The sequence below is a fragment of the Calliphora vicina genome, chromosome 1 (genome assembly GCF_958450345.1).
Source record: "Calliphora vicina chromosome 1, idCalVici1.1, whole genome shotgun sequence".
Lineage (NCBI taxonomy): Eukaryota > Metazoa > Arthropoda > Insecta > Diptera > Calliphoridae > Calliphora > Calliphora vicina.
The window spans coordinates 129,686,067-129,701,642 of record NC_088780.1 but is presented as its reverse complement, the minus strand read 5'-3'; the positions used below and the strand labels follow the sequence as shown (position 1 = coordinate 129,701,642).

The window sequence follows — 15,576 nt, the reverse complement described above, 5'->3', positions numbered from 1 at the left end:
AGAGTTTTAAGTGATCAAATCCCAATATAACATTCAGAAAATGTTCCAGTTCCAAAACCTCCGAGCCCGGACCTGGCATCAGGGATTACCATACAATCTACTTTAAATGAAGCATTGTCTCTGTTGCAAAGTTTGACTTTCTCAACGCTAGTCCGAAGAACTGACTAGATTTCAAGTCATCTTTTGGCCCCTGGAATCAAAATATACATTAAATACATATGTTTTTTATGTGACTGGGACTCCACATGTAAGGGCGATAGGTACAAAGTTCATACATAGAAGTGTATCTCAACGTCATTGAAGACCCCCTGGTACCTCAAAACAAAGTTTTATTGCCTCGATTACACCTAAAACTCGGTTTAGTAAAAAGTTTCATAAAAATTTTGGATAAGAGGGAATAAGTTAATACTATTAACTAAAAGTTAATTAAAAGAAATTACAATATAAAATATGTATATTTTTCTTCACTAAAATATGCATAAGATACAAAAAATATTCCTCAAAAATCCAATGGATGATCAAAATAACCAACGGTTCTCAAATGTGGGTTTGAAAAAAAGTGGGCCGTGCTTTTCATTGAATGGGTCAGGGGGCTTGTGAGAACCACTACTCTAAACGCTAACCGCATTTGATTTTTGTTTGTTTGGTGTTTTAAGTAACACACTTAAATCGAAAAAATGCACAACGGTATCACAAATTACGGCTTACGCCTAGGAAGAGCCTCGTCCATGAACTGCCAATTGACCTTCATACAAGAAGCCGGAATTCTCGAGCTTAACTCCTAAGTTTTATGGTCTCCACCAATTTTCAAAATGTGTTTTATTTGGTACTCCACAATTTTACAAAATGATTATTGTTTGGAACTCCACCATGTGTCAAATTATAATCATAATCGACCATAACCCCCATATAACACTCACCTTTTCTCTTTGGAACGTGAAATTCTCGCCAAAACCAACAGTTTTGCTATTATTATTGTCCTATATTAGCTCAGTCAAATAAGACTTTTATTTCAGTATGATGTAAATTTATTGAAAACAAAAATAGCAATTGCTTTTGAAGTTTTATCTAAAAAAAATGGTTTTTAAAAGTAATTAACAATACTTGACATCATTTTAAAACATTTTTTAATGTTTATTTATTTATATATTTCATTTTATAATTCGTTTTAAAGATCATTTCTGAACTTCGTAAAAATTACGAAGGCAACTAAAAACTATTGTAAAAAATAAATGGAAAAAAAGAAGAATGTAACTGAGAATCCATAAAAATAATAATTAACTAAAAAAATTCAAATAAGGAATAAGTAATTAGGTTCATAGGCATAAACATTTCTAAATAATTTGTTGAAATTAGGGTAAATCTTTTAAGTTTGTTCGCAAAAATAAGAAAAGCAATGATTGATTTGTTAAATTTTACAATGAAACAAAGTTGTGAAAAATACATGGTACCTGAGAAAAGTTCTCAACTTATTTTGTTGCGTAAATAAAATTTCACTAATTGTATACAGACTTCAGCATCTTCAGCACTGTCGTGACCGGCTTCTAAAATAAAACAAGGAAATTCATACATTTTAGAAAATGTGTCTTTTTGAAACTGAATTACTTTTTCTTACCATTTTCTTGTATAATTCTTTTTAGATTTTCTATGCATAAAGTTTTAAGTGCACGTTTTTTGGGTGGGCCCATTTTATGTGGAAACAGCACAGAGGTATCAACAACTACATCGTGTATTAATTTTAATGCTTTCAAATCACTATCCAAACTATGACCGACTAGTATAGTTTTGGAGTGAAACATAGACATTAGTATCGCTTGAACATCTCGCAATGTACGAGTTTCATTTGACAGCATTTGTTCGGTTATGCCAGAGTAACTGAAATACAAAATAGTGTTGTTAATGTAAAAACCGATTGTGATATTTAAGACCTATTAAGTTGAAATTAATATGAACACAATATTTAAAGAAAAAGGTTTTCCCTTTCAGTTTCTTTTTGATGTTAATATTTAAAGTAATATTTTTAAAGAAACAATCCCCGGATTTCAACATTTGCTCCATAAATATTTAATTAATTTAAATACATTCTTAAAATATTTGTGTTTTTTAACTTACACAGTATTATAATCAATAATTTTGTTATCTGGCTTAACCAAAGCATCATAAACCGTCCGAGAATTAATATCAACAACAGTGACACGTGTCAATTCTATACCATAGGTGGTATAACACATTTCACAATCTAAAGCATAAATATCCTTTTTCGTTGGTACATATTCTGTGCCATCTGGCAGTTCGGCCTTATCAATGGTGGTCACATAGCCGGTAAGATTATCCATATCTACAAAGTCAGTGACATGATAATTGGCATAACTGCAACCTGGTGTGCCAGCTGGTTGTTGACAGCAACGATGATGATTGTCAGCAAAACCTAAAAGGAGTAAAAAATAAAATAAAGAAACATAAAATGAAATATTTCTCTAACAATAAACGTTATTTTTTGTTTAACAAACCTCTTCTGTATCCTGTACCCTTGGGGTGATAATTGCACTCGTCCACACACACCTCATCGTACATTTGTAGATTGAATACTTTACCACAACGGCCGCAGTAGCGTTCGGTGTCATTTGGTCTACGCATTGGTTTTGTACATTGTATTTTTGCTGTACCTGGCTTTTTGCCTGGCCTGGGATAACCGTTTGCTACTAGTTGCTCTTCGGTTAATCGTAGATCATAGACCATGTCATAAGCTTTATCGCTGGATAACTTATCAAATGGCTCACCACCTGCTGATGCATCATTTTTGCTGTAAATGAAGAACAAATTCAACTTAGAAGCATACATTTGTATATTAGGATGGCCAAAATTAAAGTTTAGTTTTATATGAATTCATTTTTTATTTTGGTGAGTAGGGAAAACTTAAAATCGGGACAGCAGTTAATTCACAACAGTCTTGGGAAAAGTACATTTTTGGATACTACTTTATATTTAAAATCACCTGGTACTCTATACAAAATCATGTGATTAACAGAATTTTCTATGGAAAATTTCTAAAATGAAATTTGTTTATTTAAATAAATATTGGTTTAATGAAAGAATTTAAATTTTTTAGTGGTTACGCTTTTTTCGTCAAATGTTTCAATTTTCGTTATTGGCTGAACTTTAAATACAAAAATTATTGAATAGATAATTTTTGTATTTAAAGTTCAGCCAATAACGAAAATTGTATATTCAATTGTCAAAATTATCAAATTCAAAACTCAAAATTCAATAGAAAATATCAGAAAATTTTGTTTTTGAGCACAGGAATACTTGATTCAATTATAGGTCTGTTCATTTACTTTCCCAGTAAATACTTGCAACGAGAGAATAAAATCAAAATTTACAAAATTACTGTCTTAAATTCTCAATAATAGTAAAAAGTAAATGAACGCTTTTCCAGTAACAATTGTTTTATACACACAATTTTCTTATTTTATTCCTTTTAAAATGTATAAATACTCACATTTTCTACAATACAATACATTTGAAATATAAGCTGCTAACTATTACGAGTTCCAAATAGAACTTGTAATAGTTTGCAACGAGAGAACACTCTCTAAAATTTATACGCTCTTAATTTTTTCTCTACTTGCAAGTTTTTTGAGTTAATGAACGCTTTTCCAGTAACAATTGTTACTAACTAGTAACAACTTTTAGTTATTGAACAGAGCTTATGAAATAATTGAAACCAGTTCAACATGTGATAAATGTTTGAATTGAAATATAATTTTTTCTGTGGAATGATTACAGGAAAAATTTATCAATACAGCAAAGAGAGAAGTAGAGTTTTTAAACTGTTTGAAGAAATAGATTCTGGCGAAGAATCTGTAAGTGATCCATTCAGTGATGGCGAAGTACCAAATTATTAGCCAGATGAAGAAAATTGCAACGAAGTCCTAGATAAAGAAGGATAACCTACTCAGTCTCAATACTCAGAAATGATAAAGAAAGATATAGTGGAAATTTAATCGATTGTACTGATGCTGACTGTGACAATAGCTTAGATTCAGAAGAAAATGAGGAGCCTTGTCCTGAGGTAGAGTTCGAATAGGATTGGTTTGAAAACACAACAGAAGTATCTCAATTCAATTTTAATTCAACAAACTGCGGAAGAAAATGTATGTTGATAAAAATTGTACTCCAAGAAGTCCAAGAACGTCAAAGATAATTATGAAATTAGTAAGTTAAATTCGAAAGGCACGTTTTGCTACTTTTAGGCATAGATGCAATGATGGTTATGATAGGTTTTCCCTATTTCCGTCTTAACTTTTTACTCTAAATAAATGAATTATTTTGGTTGTTTTTGTATCATAACTTTTATTTTAAATTTATTTAAATTCATTTGTATCACTTTTTATCTAAAAACTATTAATCATCTTGAATTTTAGTAAAAATAAAGTTTGTAATCTACATTTACATCGCTTTTAAGTAATAACGGCATATCCCGCACTGTCACATTAGGCACATTTAGAATAACTGGCCCGGACAAGACGGTAAATACCGTCAAGACGGGTCTTCCCGTCGCGTCCTGTGATACCAACCTGATATTATGGCTGGGACATGACGGTATTAACCGTTAAATAAAATTATTAAAAAATGTGACTAAATATTACTTCACTCTTGATTCTAATGATTTCGCTCCAATCCCGGATTGAATATCTTCAGTTAATCAAAAGATATAGACTATGCACCACAATGAGACAATGAAAAATTTAACTGTCCGCGAATGTGTTAAATAGCAAACTTCTCGAAAGCATGTCTGACAGAATTATTGAAGATTTGGATCCCGAAGATATCTGGGGTCTTCAGAAAATTGATTTCAACAGACAGACGGACATGGCTTAATCGACTCCGCTATCTATAAGGATCCAGAATATATATACTTTATAGGGTCGAAAATTAAAAATGTAGAAATTACAAACGGAATGACAAACTTATATATACCCTTCACACTAAGGTGAAGGGTATAAAAATCGGGTAAAAAATATTTTTCCCGATTTTGACCCATATTGTCTATATTAATGTCTTTAGGTAGGGTCACACATGGGCAATTCCATATCATCGTACGTGACATTTGTACGCCTATAGAGTGGAATAGATTTTGCCAAAATAAGAGTATCTGAAAAATAATTTGGTCTTTTGTTCCATTCAGAGGGTACTATATTTTAATATAATAAAAAGTTCTTTCGAAATGTTGTTATCCAAAATAAAACATCAGAGTCAAATTCATTTCATACTACAAGCTAATTGGGAGCAGTATTGCCAATTTAGCCCTTTTCTGGCTAAATTTAGCCCTTTTCAATCTTATTTAGCCACAAAAAAATTAATTTAGCATTTAGTAATTTTTTAGCCTTTTTTATTTTCATTTAGCCATTTTTATGTCTAAAAAAAACTTATATATTTACTCTAATGATCTGAAATGTTTGCTGTTGAAAATTAGTAAAATCTGTTCAAAAAAATTGGCAGGAATATTAGACAAAATTAACTAAAAATTTTGAACCAGTAAACAATTTAAGCACATACAAATTGTTGGAACCTTCCATATTATATCTTTAAATTTTTGCCCAAGCATTTTAATATTTAATATTCTTGCATGGTTGCTCAGAATTGTGTTTCAACGGCCAAAACTCTGTAACTTTTGCAACGATTGAGATATTTTTGTATTTTTTTAATGTACAGATAACTTCTTGAACACCCATAGTTAAATGGTCATAAAATCATATATTAGACTCATAAATATAAGCATGTATAATAAAAGCGACTACAAAGATGTAAATTAAAATGCCATAACTATTATAGAGAAAATTGGCGTTATTTGAATAAAAATTGTTAATATTTTACGCCGGGTCCGGGTGTTTATAAAATTATATATAGTGTTAAAGAGAATACTTTTTACTTTATTTTTTGATCCTTAAAGGTTAGGTTCCTCTAAAATTAAAATTTGACGTAAATATAGTACTTTAAAAAATATTTTATAACACCTTATACATGCCATGTATGCCGTTTTCAATGACTACAATCCAACCAATTTAGAAAGAAAAATTCAGTTCATTATCGATAATAGTTTAGCTATGATCATTATATCTGATCAAATATAAATAATTAACTTTTTTCCAAAATTAAATATTTATGCTTACAGCATGCCACACCCGTGATTTCTAATATTTTGATCAAATATTTTTGCTACCGTAGTTTTGATACGTTTACTAACTAATGGCAAATTTTTTTTCTGCATTACATGAGAGGCATATTTGCCATATCACAAAGGATTACTTTGTACATAATTTGTCTTTCATATAAAAAATTTGCCTAGGAGCACTTTGCATATGATATACGTGTCACCACATATTACATTATTTTTAAGTTAAGGATCATCATACAGGAATAAATATTCTTATTTTCTTCCATTTGAACGTGTATTATATTCATACATTTTTGTTGGTCTATTCGGCATAGCCAAATGTAACATTCTAAGTTGTTTTTTGTGCCAAATGTATGTATTTTTTTTTAATTAAAAAATGTTAGCCGTTTTTAGCCTTTTTTTCTAAGTATTTAGCCCTTTTTGTTCACCAAAAATTGGCAACACTGATTGGAAGCCTAGTTTTCGCCGCAATTTTTGCCTAAAACATTAAAAAATTAAATATAATCAGTTTAAACTATTATTTTTGTTGGAATATGATCTAAATACTTTCACATAGTAACATTTTATTATTTTCTTCTATTCAAATCATCTTGAAAAAAAGTTTCAAGGGTTTTTGTGTTTTTAGTCGTGGTAGCGATTCTCGCGGAATTGCCCACATGGCAAATATTTGCTCAAAAAAGAGTAACCACTTTTTAGCACATATTTGTTTGACGTGTTTACTCTTACAAGTTTTTTGTAAGATCAAACAGCATCAAATAAAATAAAACTAAATTGTTTGTTTTGAATCATCCAAAGTAAAATAAGTTTTTGAAATAAATAAAAGAATTCAAATATATTTTATTTAGTGGTTACGCCTTTTTTTTTCCTTATATCTCAACCATTTGTGGGCTGATTTTGTTGATTTTAAATAGCAGCCGAATCTTGTATACCCTCAATCAATATGTAGCCTTCTATGGAGAATTGAATGAGTTAAATTCCAAGAACTTGATAGAGTGATTAATTTCTTATTATATTATATCCTCATATAAAGTTGGTTCATGTCCAATTTCATCACAATATTAACTATTATAAGGCAATTAATTGATTTCATTTTGAGAGACAGGCAGACAGGGCTATATCGACTTCTCTATTTATAACGATCCAGAATATATATACTTTGTGTGGTCGCAAATGAAAAATGTAGAAATTACAAACGGATTGACAAACATACATACATGTACCCTTGCCACTCATGGTGAAGGGTAGAATTAGAGTTTGGGTTCGGTTTTAACCGAAACCGAAAACGCGGTTTTTCAAGGTCTAAAACCGACAATTATTCTTCGGTTTTTAATTTTAATCTATTTTTAATCGCTACCCCAATTAGAAGAAAGAAATATTACTATTAAGTCTTCCTTTGTGAATTAATACTAATTCAGGATATCATGTCTCTAGTTTCATGTTTATTGCTTCATTGTAGCTCATTCGAAACGTATTATTATAATAAAAAAGTACCATAAAGACCCACATTTTGTATTCCCACTCACATTTCTGGGTCCATTATTATAGAAAATGCAAAAGAAAGGTACCACTAAAGTCACCTTTTGTGAATTTTAACTCATTCAAAATCATGTGAGCCTTTTTTAGGTTAATTATTATAAAATATTAAAAGAGTACCATTACAATAAACAAATAGTACCATTGATTCACTAAACCGTGTTTCTAGGTCCATCCTTATAAAATATTCGAAAAGTATTATTAACTTGGTCAGGATCATATGTCTTTAATTTTTTGAGCATTCTTACATTGCCTGACTAATGAAGATGCCCTCAGTGAGAGAAGTGACGCCTGACTGTCGACAAAAATAACTATATTTTCACGAGTATTATAATCATGTAGTTTATTAGAGTATAAAGTGCGAATGTGTATTTTGTTATTGATTGCTGCGAAATTTTGAATTTTGTATGGTACTGATCACAGCTATATGAAAACATGCAAACAATCACGAAAATGATTACTCTGTAAAGTTTGTTGTTTTGGACTTGGAATTGTTTCGCTGTTATATTTTCTCAATGTCTAGTCAGAATAACCTTAATTTATACTGACAGTTTTAATAAAAAAATTATTTTAACATCTAGTAAACTTAATGTTAAAAAATATCCAGACATCGTGAAAATGAAATATCGATTATGATCATACACTTCTATTTTATTAATAAAGATTATTGTTAAAATGTTTTAAAAACTTACATTTTCTTTTGTACACTCCACGATGTATTATTTGCTAATTTACCCGCCAATACCACTTCATGAGATATTATTTTATTAGCATTTGATGGTTTATTACCAGAATCTATAACAAAAAAATAATTGACAAATTCACTTAATATTGCACCATTATTAAGAATATCGTTTAGTTAGAGCAAGACCGACGCAACTCAAAAAATATGGTTTCAAATAAGATACTTCTACTATAGATGGCATTTCTGTCACCATTTTTGCATTTGCGAAATTGCAAAATTTTTTACAAACACAACAACAATACATATTGCATGTGTTGTCGTTGGTGTATTTGTGCTAAAGTTTGAAATTTCGCAATGTGAAATGGTTTTTTATTAAAATGGTGAGTTTTTATTAACCACTTAAAACATCTTGAGTTGCGTCGCTATTGCAGTATGTATTATAAAAATTACCTGTGGCTTCTTTTCTTAATTTATTTATAGCTAACATAGCACTACTTTTATAAATAACTGGAGTATTGCATTTCCTAAAAGCCGCCAATTCTTCTGTTTGAGCCTGTGTTACGAGACGAATTAAAATTTAAGCATTAAGTTAATAATTTAAAGTAATTTCACAAAATACCCTTTCCCAAGCATCAGTTGTATTTGGATACATAGCCAGGCAATGTTTAACCATCATATCATAATACTGCATACGTATGTTATATGAAATTTTTGTAGAATTTGCTTCCAACACGGGTGGTTTAGGTTCTTTGGTTGCCTCAGTTGCAGTAGCCTTTGCAGTGATTTTGTGAGCTACTCGAGAGCCAGCCCTACTGGTTTGTGCTGGAGTAAAAGCTGGTCTTTTTTCTGCTCTTAATTCTTCGACTTTCTTTTTAGCTCGTTCAAGAGCAATAATGTTTGCAACGGGAGCAATCATTGAGCGACCTGTTTAAGAAATATAGAGTTAATTTATTTAAAAAAATTTTTTATTTTATTACTAAGTTTATTATATTAACCTATTTGTTTTGAGGGTGGTGTTAAGTAGGTTTTTGGTACGAGTGGTGTAAGTGTTTTTTCTTTTACTTTTCGCAAGGCTTCATTTGCTTCGCGAACTTTTTCCTCAGCTTCTCTTAATGCAGATGCGGCTGCCACAGCCTCATCTTCTTGTTTACGTTTAATTGTTTCTTTGCGGTCAAAAATTGCCTATGAGCGAAAGAAATATATTTGATTACATAGAATTTTGCTTTTTAGACTAAAATGTGTGGAATTGAAAAAATAAAGTGGGAAAACAGTTTAAACGTTAAACAAATTCTTGAAAAATTTCAATTGCCTAATAACCCAAAGTCGTTTCTTTATATTCTAAACTAAATATACCTGCATAGCATTTTTTCGATGATCTGGTTTGGATACGGTAACCGGCACATGATTCTTATGCTTGTCTGCATTTTCATATGCAACTCGTTTTCTGCTGGGAGCGTTTAACAGATCTTCTTCATCTAAAGCTTTACGTTTTAATGCCTCCTTTGCCTTTTCTGCATCTACTTTAGCCTTTTCTCTAGCCGCTCCGCCTTGATGTAGAGAAGCAAATTCTTGCTCTAATTGATCATATATCATTTCACATTCTTTCATAATATCCTCCTCTGTGGTAGCAAATATTGCTGTGTCCTCTGTCAACAAATCTGTATTTTCAGTCTTTAAAGTTGAAGAAGATGAAGATTGTTGTTTTGAAGATTTCTTATCACTAGATGATGAAGCTGAAGAATGTTTACTTGAAGAAGTAGTAGAAGAGGACGGTTTAGAAGACGAAGATTTAGTTCTAGAGGAAGAGGAGGTAGATGAAGAAGAGTGATGTTTTCTGTCTGTCGAAGCTGAAGAAGATGACACTTTGGATTTCGAGTCTTTACTATCTTTATCCCTTGATGATGATTTGTGGGATGATGAAGACGATTTATGTTTTGAAGATGATGATTTGTGTTCTTGTTTATCCTCTTTGCCTCTTTCTCTATCGCGGTGTTTAGAATCTTTGTCTTTCCGCTTATCATCCTCTTTTTTTATTTTAGATGTTTCCGTCCCATCTTTCGACCTAGAAGAAGATTTGTGATGTTTGTGTCTACTATGAGAAATAGATGACGTTGACGAATCCCTTCGTTTATGTTTATCTCTGTCCAAACTTTCACTGTTGCTGTTTCCCCTTTTTGGTTCCTCTTCTTTATCTTTAGAATCTTCGTTACTGATTTTTTCTTTTTTTATTTCTTTTACTACTGAATCCCGTGATTCATCATCGTCATTGGGCAATTTAGACGCCTCCCCCAAATCTTCATTATCGATAATTCCAGTCAATTCGTTTAACTCATCATTGCAATCATCTAGATCTATATTAACGCTTTCTTGGCTGTTGTCATCGAGATACTTTGAAGTGGGAGCTGGGATATACACGGGCACAGAATCAAGAGATTTACGTTTTTTTGACGGCGAAGCGTTAATAGCTGGTTTTTCTGGTTGGTATTCTAACTTTTTTGTTTTCTTCTTTACGGCTGTTGGTAACGGCAATTCCGGCAGAGGCAAAGCTAATAGTTTTGGCGTAGCCTTATATTCCGGTGCAGGCTGCACGGCTGCTGTTGCCACAATGGTTTTCTTATCCACAACTTCTGAAAATAAAAGTTACCATTCGTTATATTTGTGCTTTATTAAAAATTGTATAGTTCCAGTTATACCTTTTCGAACATGCCTAAAGTGACAGTAGGGTCGATGACATGTTGTTGCCGCAGTGACCCCCGATTCAATGTCATTACGTGTACTCGTTGCGGTAGTCCCATCGTAATAGGGACATACGTAACTTTTAAATAAACCCGTCGAGGGTAACATGACCCTCGTGAAAGTATTAAAAAAATAAATTGTTTAATTGAAAAATGTTAAAAGTTTTCTTTAAGAATATTACATTAAAAAAACAAAGAATTCGCACAAGCATTGGACTGTGTGAAAAAATAGTCTAACTTTACACAGTTGTTAAAAATAGTAATATAGAGTTATATATCCCAACTTAATTCTAAACTCATTTTTGAAAATTAGTCATTAGTGATATTAAAAGCATGATATTAAATAATGTTGTATGTAATCATTTCAATTATTTTTTTAATATGTTAATATTTTTTTTATTTTTTTGTATTTGTTAAGGAACTTTTGTTTACAGTACTTTTATGATCAACAATGTGTACAGCTGCTTTTGAATTTCCCCTTTTTATGAAATTCTGTGAATAGTGTTGCCAACTTATAATAAAATGTTAACTTAAATAAATGTATTATTGTTGTTGAGTAGAATATAAGCCATATTTGGCCCAATGGACTTGGTTTTGAAATTAAATAAATAAATAAAAAAATTAATTGTTTGGCACAAATTCTGACCTGATAACTGAAAATAGAAAATTATCACTTTATAAAGTGAAACAGAACTTCATTATATTTAAAAATTATACTACACAAAAAAATGCTAAAATCACTTAAAATTAAAAGGTAATTTTAGAAATTAACATATTTAATAGCATGGTATTACGCCTTGTGTGATTGTATATTACAAAATCTTTAATTCACATATTTTACAAGTTATATACATATAGGCCTTCGAAAATCATACTTCGCTAAAAAATTGATAATAAGATAAGAGCCACTTTTCGTCGATGTTGCGTGCTAATCATAACAGAGAAAGCAATCACAAAGCTGAAAGGAATATTAGCCACACATTCAGTTCTTGGAACAATATGATAAATATAATTTCATAATCGAAATATTTAAGACACTTATCAGGGAGGACATTTATATGGTGGCTAGCAGAGTATCCAAAACCGGTCAACCGTTTTTTTTATTTTTCTAAACTCCAACGGGTTCGGTTTTCAATCACCCCAATTCTGTAAATCGTTGGCGACACAAAGTCACGTAGTTTTACCCGAAATTCTGTCAATCGTAACCAATTGTTATCGATATCGACGAAACGTACCATTTTTTTTGCTGTCGACAACGACTTACAGAATAGTGGTGATTAGCTTTTCGGTTTTTTTACAAACCTGTTTTTAATACGGTTAACCGGTTTTAACGAGATACATTTTAAAGCAAAGTACCTATACCTATTAAAGCTTATTTGAACATATTTTTGAAAAATTTCATAACATTTATAAAAATATTAATTATACCCTACACCACCATATAACACCTAAAAATATTAGTCTAACACCCACCTTAAAGTATACCGATCGACTTAGAATCAAATTTGTTAGAGACAATTATGGTTGTCCATTAACAGTTTACCACTAATATTTAAACAACTATTCAACAAATGTTCTGATTATTAAGATCCATCGAAAATCTCGTGTTCAAATCATAAATAGATTTACTCAACTTTTTAACGAAGATACAAACATATCTGTGAACTTTTGACAAAACAACTTAAGTGGAATTTTCTAATTTTTCAGGAGAGCGCAAAAACTGTTGAATTTATCAATCAATATTTTATTATTTGTCCTTGAAGAACTTTATTATTTGTCTCAAAGAATTATACAAAGGATAATTAATAAAATAATTATCGATAAATTCAACAGTTTTTGCGAATTAAGTTGTTTTGTCAAAAACAAATCAACAACAACTCCAAATAAGTTGATTTGTTATTTTATGATATCTCAGAAACTAATATTCGTAAGAAGATGCAGATTAGTGTAAACGGAGCGTTTTGAAAAGTTAGTTTTATTATAAAAAAACTAAGATATTTTCTTATCACGACTTAAGATGTTTTGTCCAAACTCCACAGATATATACATTGATATCGATAGACGAAACAATGGATGAGAACAAATCCTTGTAAGGTTTTTTGATAATTCTATTTAAATTTTAGAAGCCGACTTTATTTAGATCTTAAACTGCATACATGATGAATGCTACGAAATCCATTGCAATTTTTTACCAACAAATTACACACGCTCTCCTTAGAGTTTTTAAAACATTGGGGCACATGGATTGAGAAAGTTAAATATTATGGCACTTATTACCAGCGTTGCCGCTTTGGTCCAATTGGATCAAAATTGGTAGTTTCAAGTTAACAAATTGACTTTTGGTAGTTTGGTTGGTTTGTTCCGATATTTGTCGTATTTTGGTAGGCTACGATATTTCTGAATACATAAGTATTTTTAAGAACAAAATAATTAAAATAATAACGAAAAAACTACTTATATTAAGCCAAAATAATAAAACTACATATTTGCAAAATATGATGATATCATTTTCTTAAATATTTAGTTTAGTCAGGTAAATGTGTATTTTATGTTGAGTTCAAAAAATGACAAAGGGCTCTCAAAACTTTTATTTTCTAATAATATGTGTTAAACTCTGCTTCAATATTTCAGTTTCATCTGATACTTTAAATATCCAATTATAGAAATTAGGACGCGTAATTTATTTCTATATGAAACTTATTTGTGTTGAATTTTTTCGGGATACCAACACTTTTAGGAGTTTTATGCTCGTTTAAGTAATTTTCGGAAGAGTGCCTTATATGGGAGCTATGGTCAATTATGAATTGAATTTTTAGGTGTAATTTATTAGTAAAAATGTTATTTAATATCTATATAAATTAAGCATTTATGACGGATAATGTCTTATTTCTGGAGGACATTTATATGGGGGCTATGTGAAATACATGGACAACCAGCTAGACAGACGCATGGAAGGACATCGTAAAATCGACTTAAAAATAAAATCTCGAAAACTGAACGATTTTAACATATTTATGATTGTAGTGTTATTAAATAACTTTCTTCCTCTGGGTAATTTTATAGCAGCAATAATATAATTTTTAGTTAACTATTAATTTTGAAACGAATCAATATAGCATTTCTCAAATATTTTAAATTTGGTAGGTTTTGGTAGTTTTTAATTAGAAATTTGGTAGGAAAAATATTTTATGAGTGGCAACGCTGCTTATTACTAAAAAAAAATTTTGAAGTATTAGGCTGTTTAAAATATGAGACAAATCAATTGATAAAGATTGTCTAAGAAACTCTACGGAAATCTAAAACAAGGATTTAGTTTGAAAATTTGAAAACTTAAGTAATTTATTGCTAAATATAATAAAATGAATTGAATCAAATTATTTTCGTGTATTGCCGAAGTCACTAAAATCGAAATTTAATCCTATAATAACCAATTTTAATTTATGAGCTCAATATTTTATTTACTTCTTATATATTTTTTTAATAAAACTTTGAAATCAAACAATAACCAAATATTTTTAAGTCCATATTTTTAATATTTTATGTATATTTTTCATTTTTAAGTGAATATTTTATGCGCATAAAACATTTTTTAAGTGCACATTTTTGGTTGCCCTGCTTATTAGTTTAGAACTTTTTTGTTTGAAGCACAACATCAATTTATTGTGCTTCAAACAAAATATATTAGGACTTTATGACAATAACAGACCGTTTGAATCCCCCATATGTATTTATCAGTTGTTTGCACTTTCATTCTAAAAAAAAGTAGTTTGTTTTTGCAAGAGTTTGTTTTTACCATGCCTGGTATATTTTTCAGTCAATTTATCAATGAAAATACACTAGGTTAATAAACTAAATTTAAATTAAGTTTAAAGTGTTTGTAAATTATTTAATAATACCTAATTAGATTTAAGGAATCTAATAAAAGGTAAAAAATTTAATGTAATATGTATGTATGTAAACTTGTTATGCAAATCACATCAATAACAACATAAACAACAAAAGAAATAAAAACATGAAATGTAGAGTACGTGAGTTCAAAGTCCACATTTTGGATGTTTTATTTAAAAAAGAAAAAAAAACAACAAAATCTTTTGTTTACGTCAAATCCATACAAATGTACCTATTTATATTTTCACATAAATTGCATTTGTGCGATAATTTTAAAGTCGTTTTATTAGATTAATGCACCACACTCTTGCCAAATTCTGTTCCAGTCCAAACAATTAGACATTAAACTTGTATTTTTTTCACTATTTTATTATTTGTTTTGATGATTTTCTTATTGTTTTTGTTGTATTGGTTATTTTATATGTACATTTTATAATTTAAGTGTTGAAGAAATTTTGTATGTAAAGCTTATTTTATTTCTATTTATTCTTTTGCATTCGTTTATTTTGATATCTCTTTGTCCATATGTAGGCTTTTGCCGGCTCCAATTAACT

The 15,576-nt window shown here is 30.0% G+C and overlaps 1 protein-coding gene across 1 annotated transcript; it reads right to left on the bottom strand.

The window, feature by feature from the left end:
* Window positions 1–1,110: 1,110 nt before the first annotated feature.
* LOC135963830 (RNA exonuclease 1 homolog) lies at window positions 1,111–11,388 on the bottom strand. Its single transcript, XM_065515819.1, has 10 exons — window positions 11,093–11,388; window positions 9,753–11,026; window positions 9,395–9,581; window positions 9,019–9,323; window positions 8,850–8,952; window positions 8,407–8,509; window positions 2,511–2,803; window positions 2,113–2,428; window positions 1,616–1,875; window positions 1,111–1,544 (listed from the first exon to the last, which is right to left on the bottom strand). The coding sequence occupies exons 1-10, from the start codon at window positions 11,241–11,243 to the stop codon at window positions 1,465–1,467; spliced, it is 3,072 nt and encodes a 1,023-aa protein (XP_065371891.1). The 5' UTR covers window positions 11,244–11,388; the 3' UTR covers window positions 1,111–1,464.
* Between the last annotated feature and the right edge of the window lie 4,188 nt (window positions 11,389–15,576).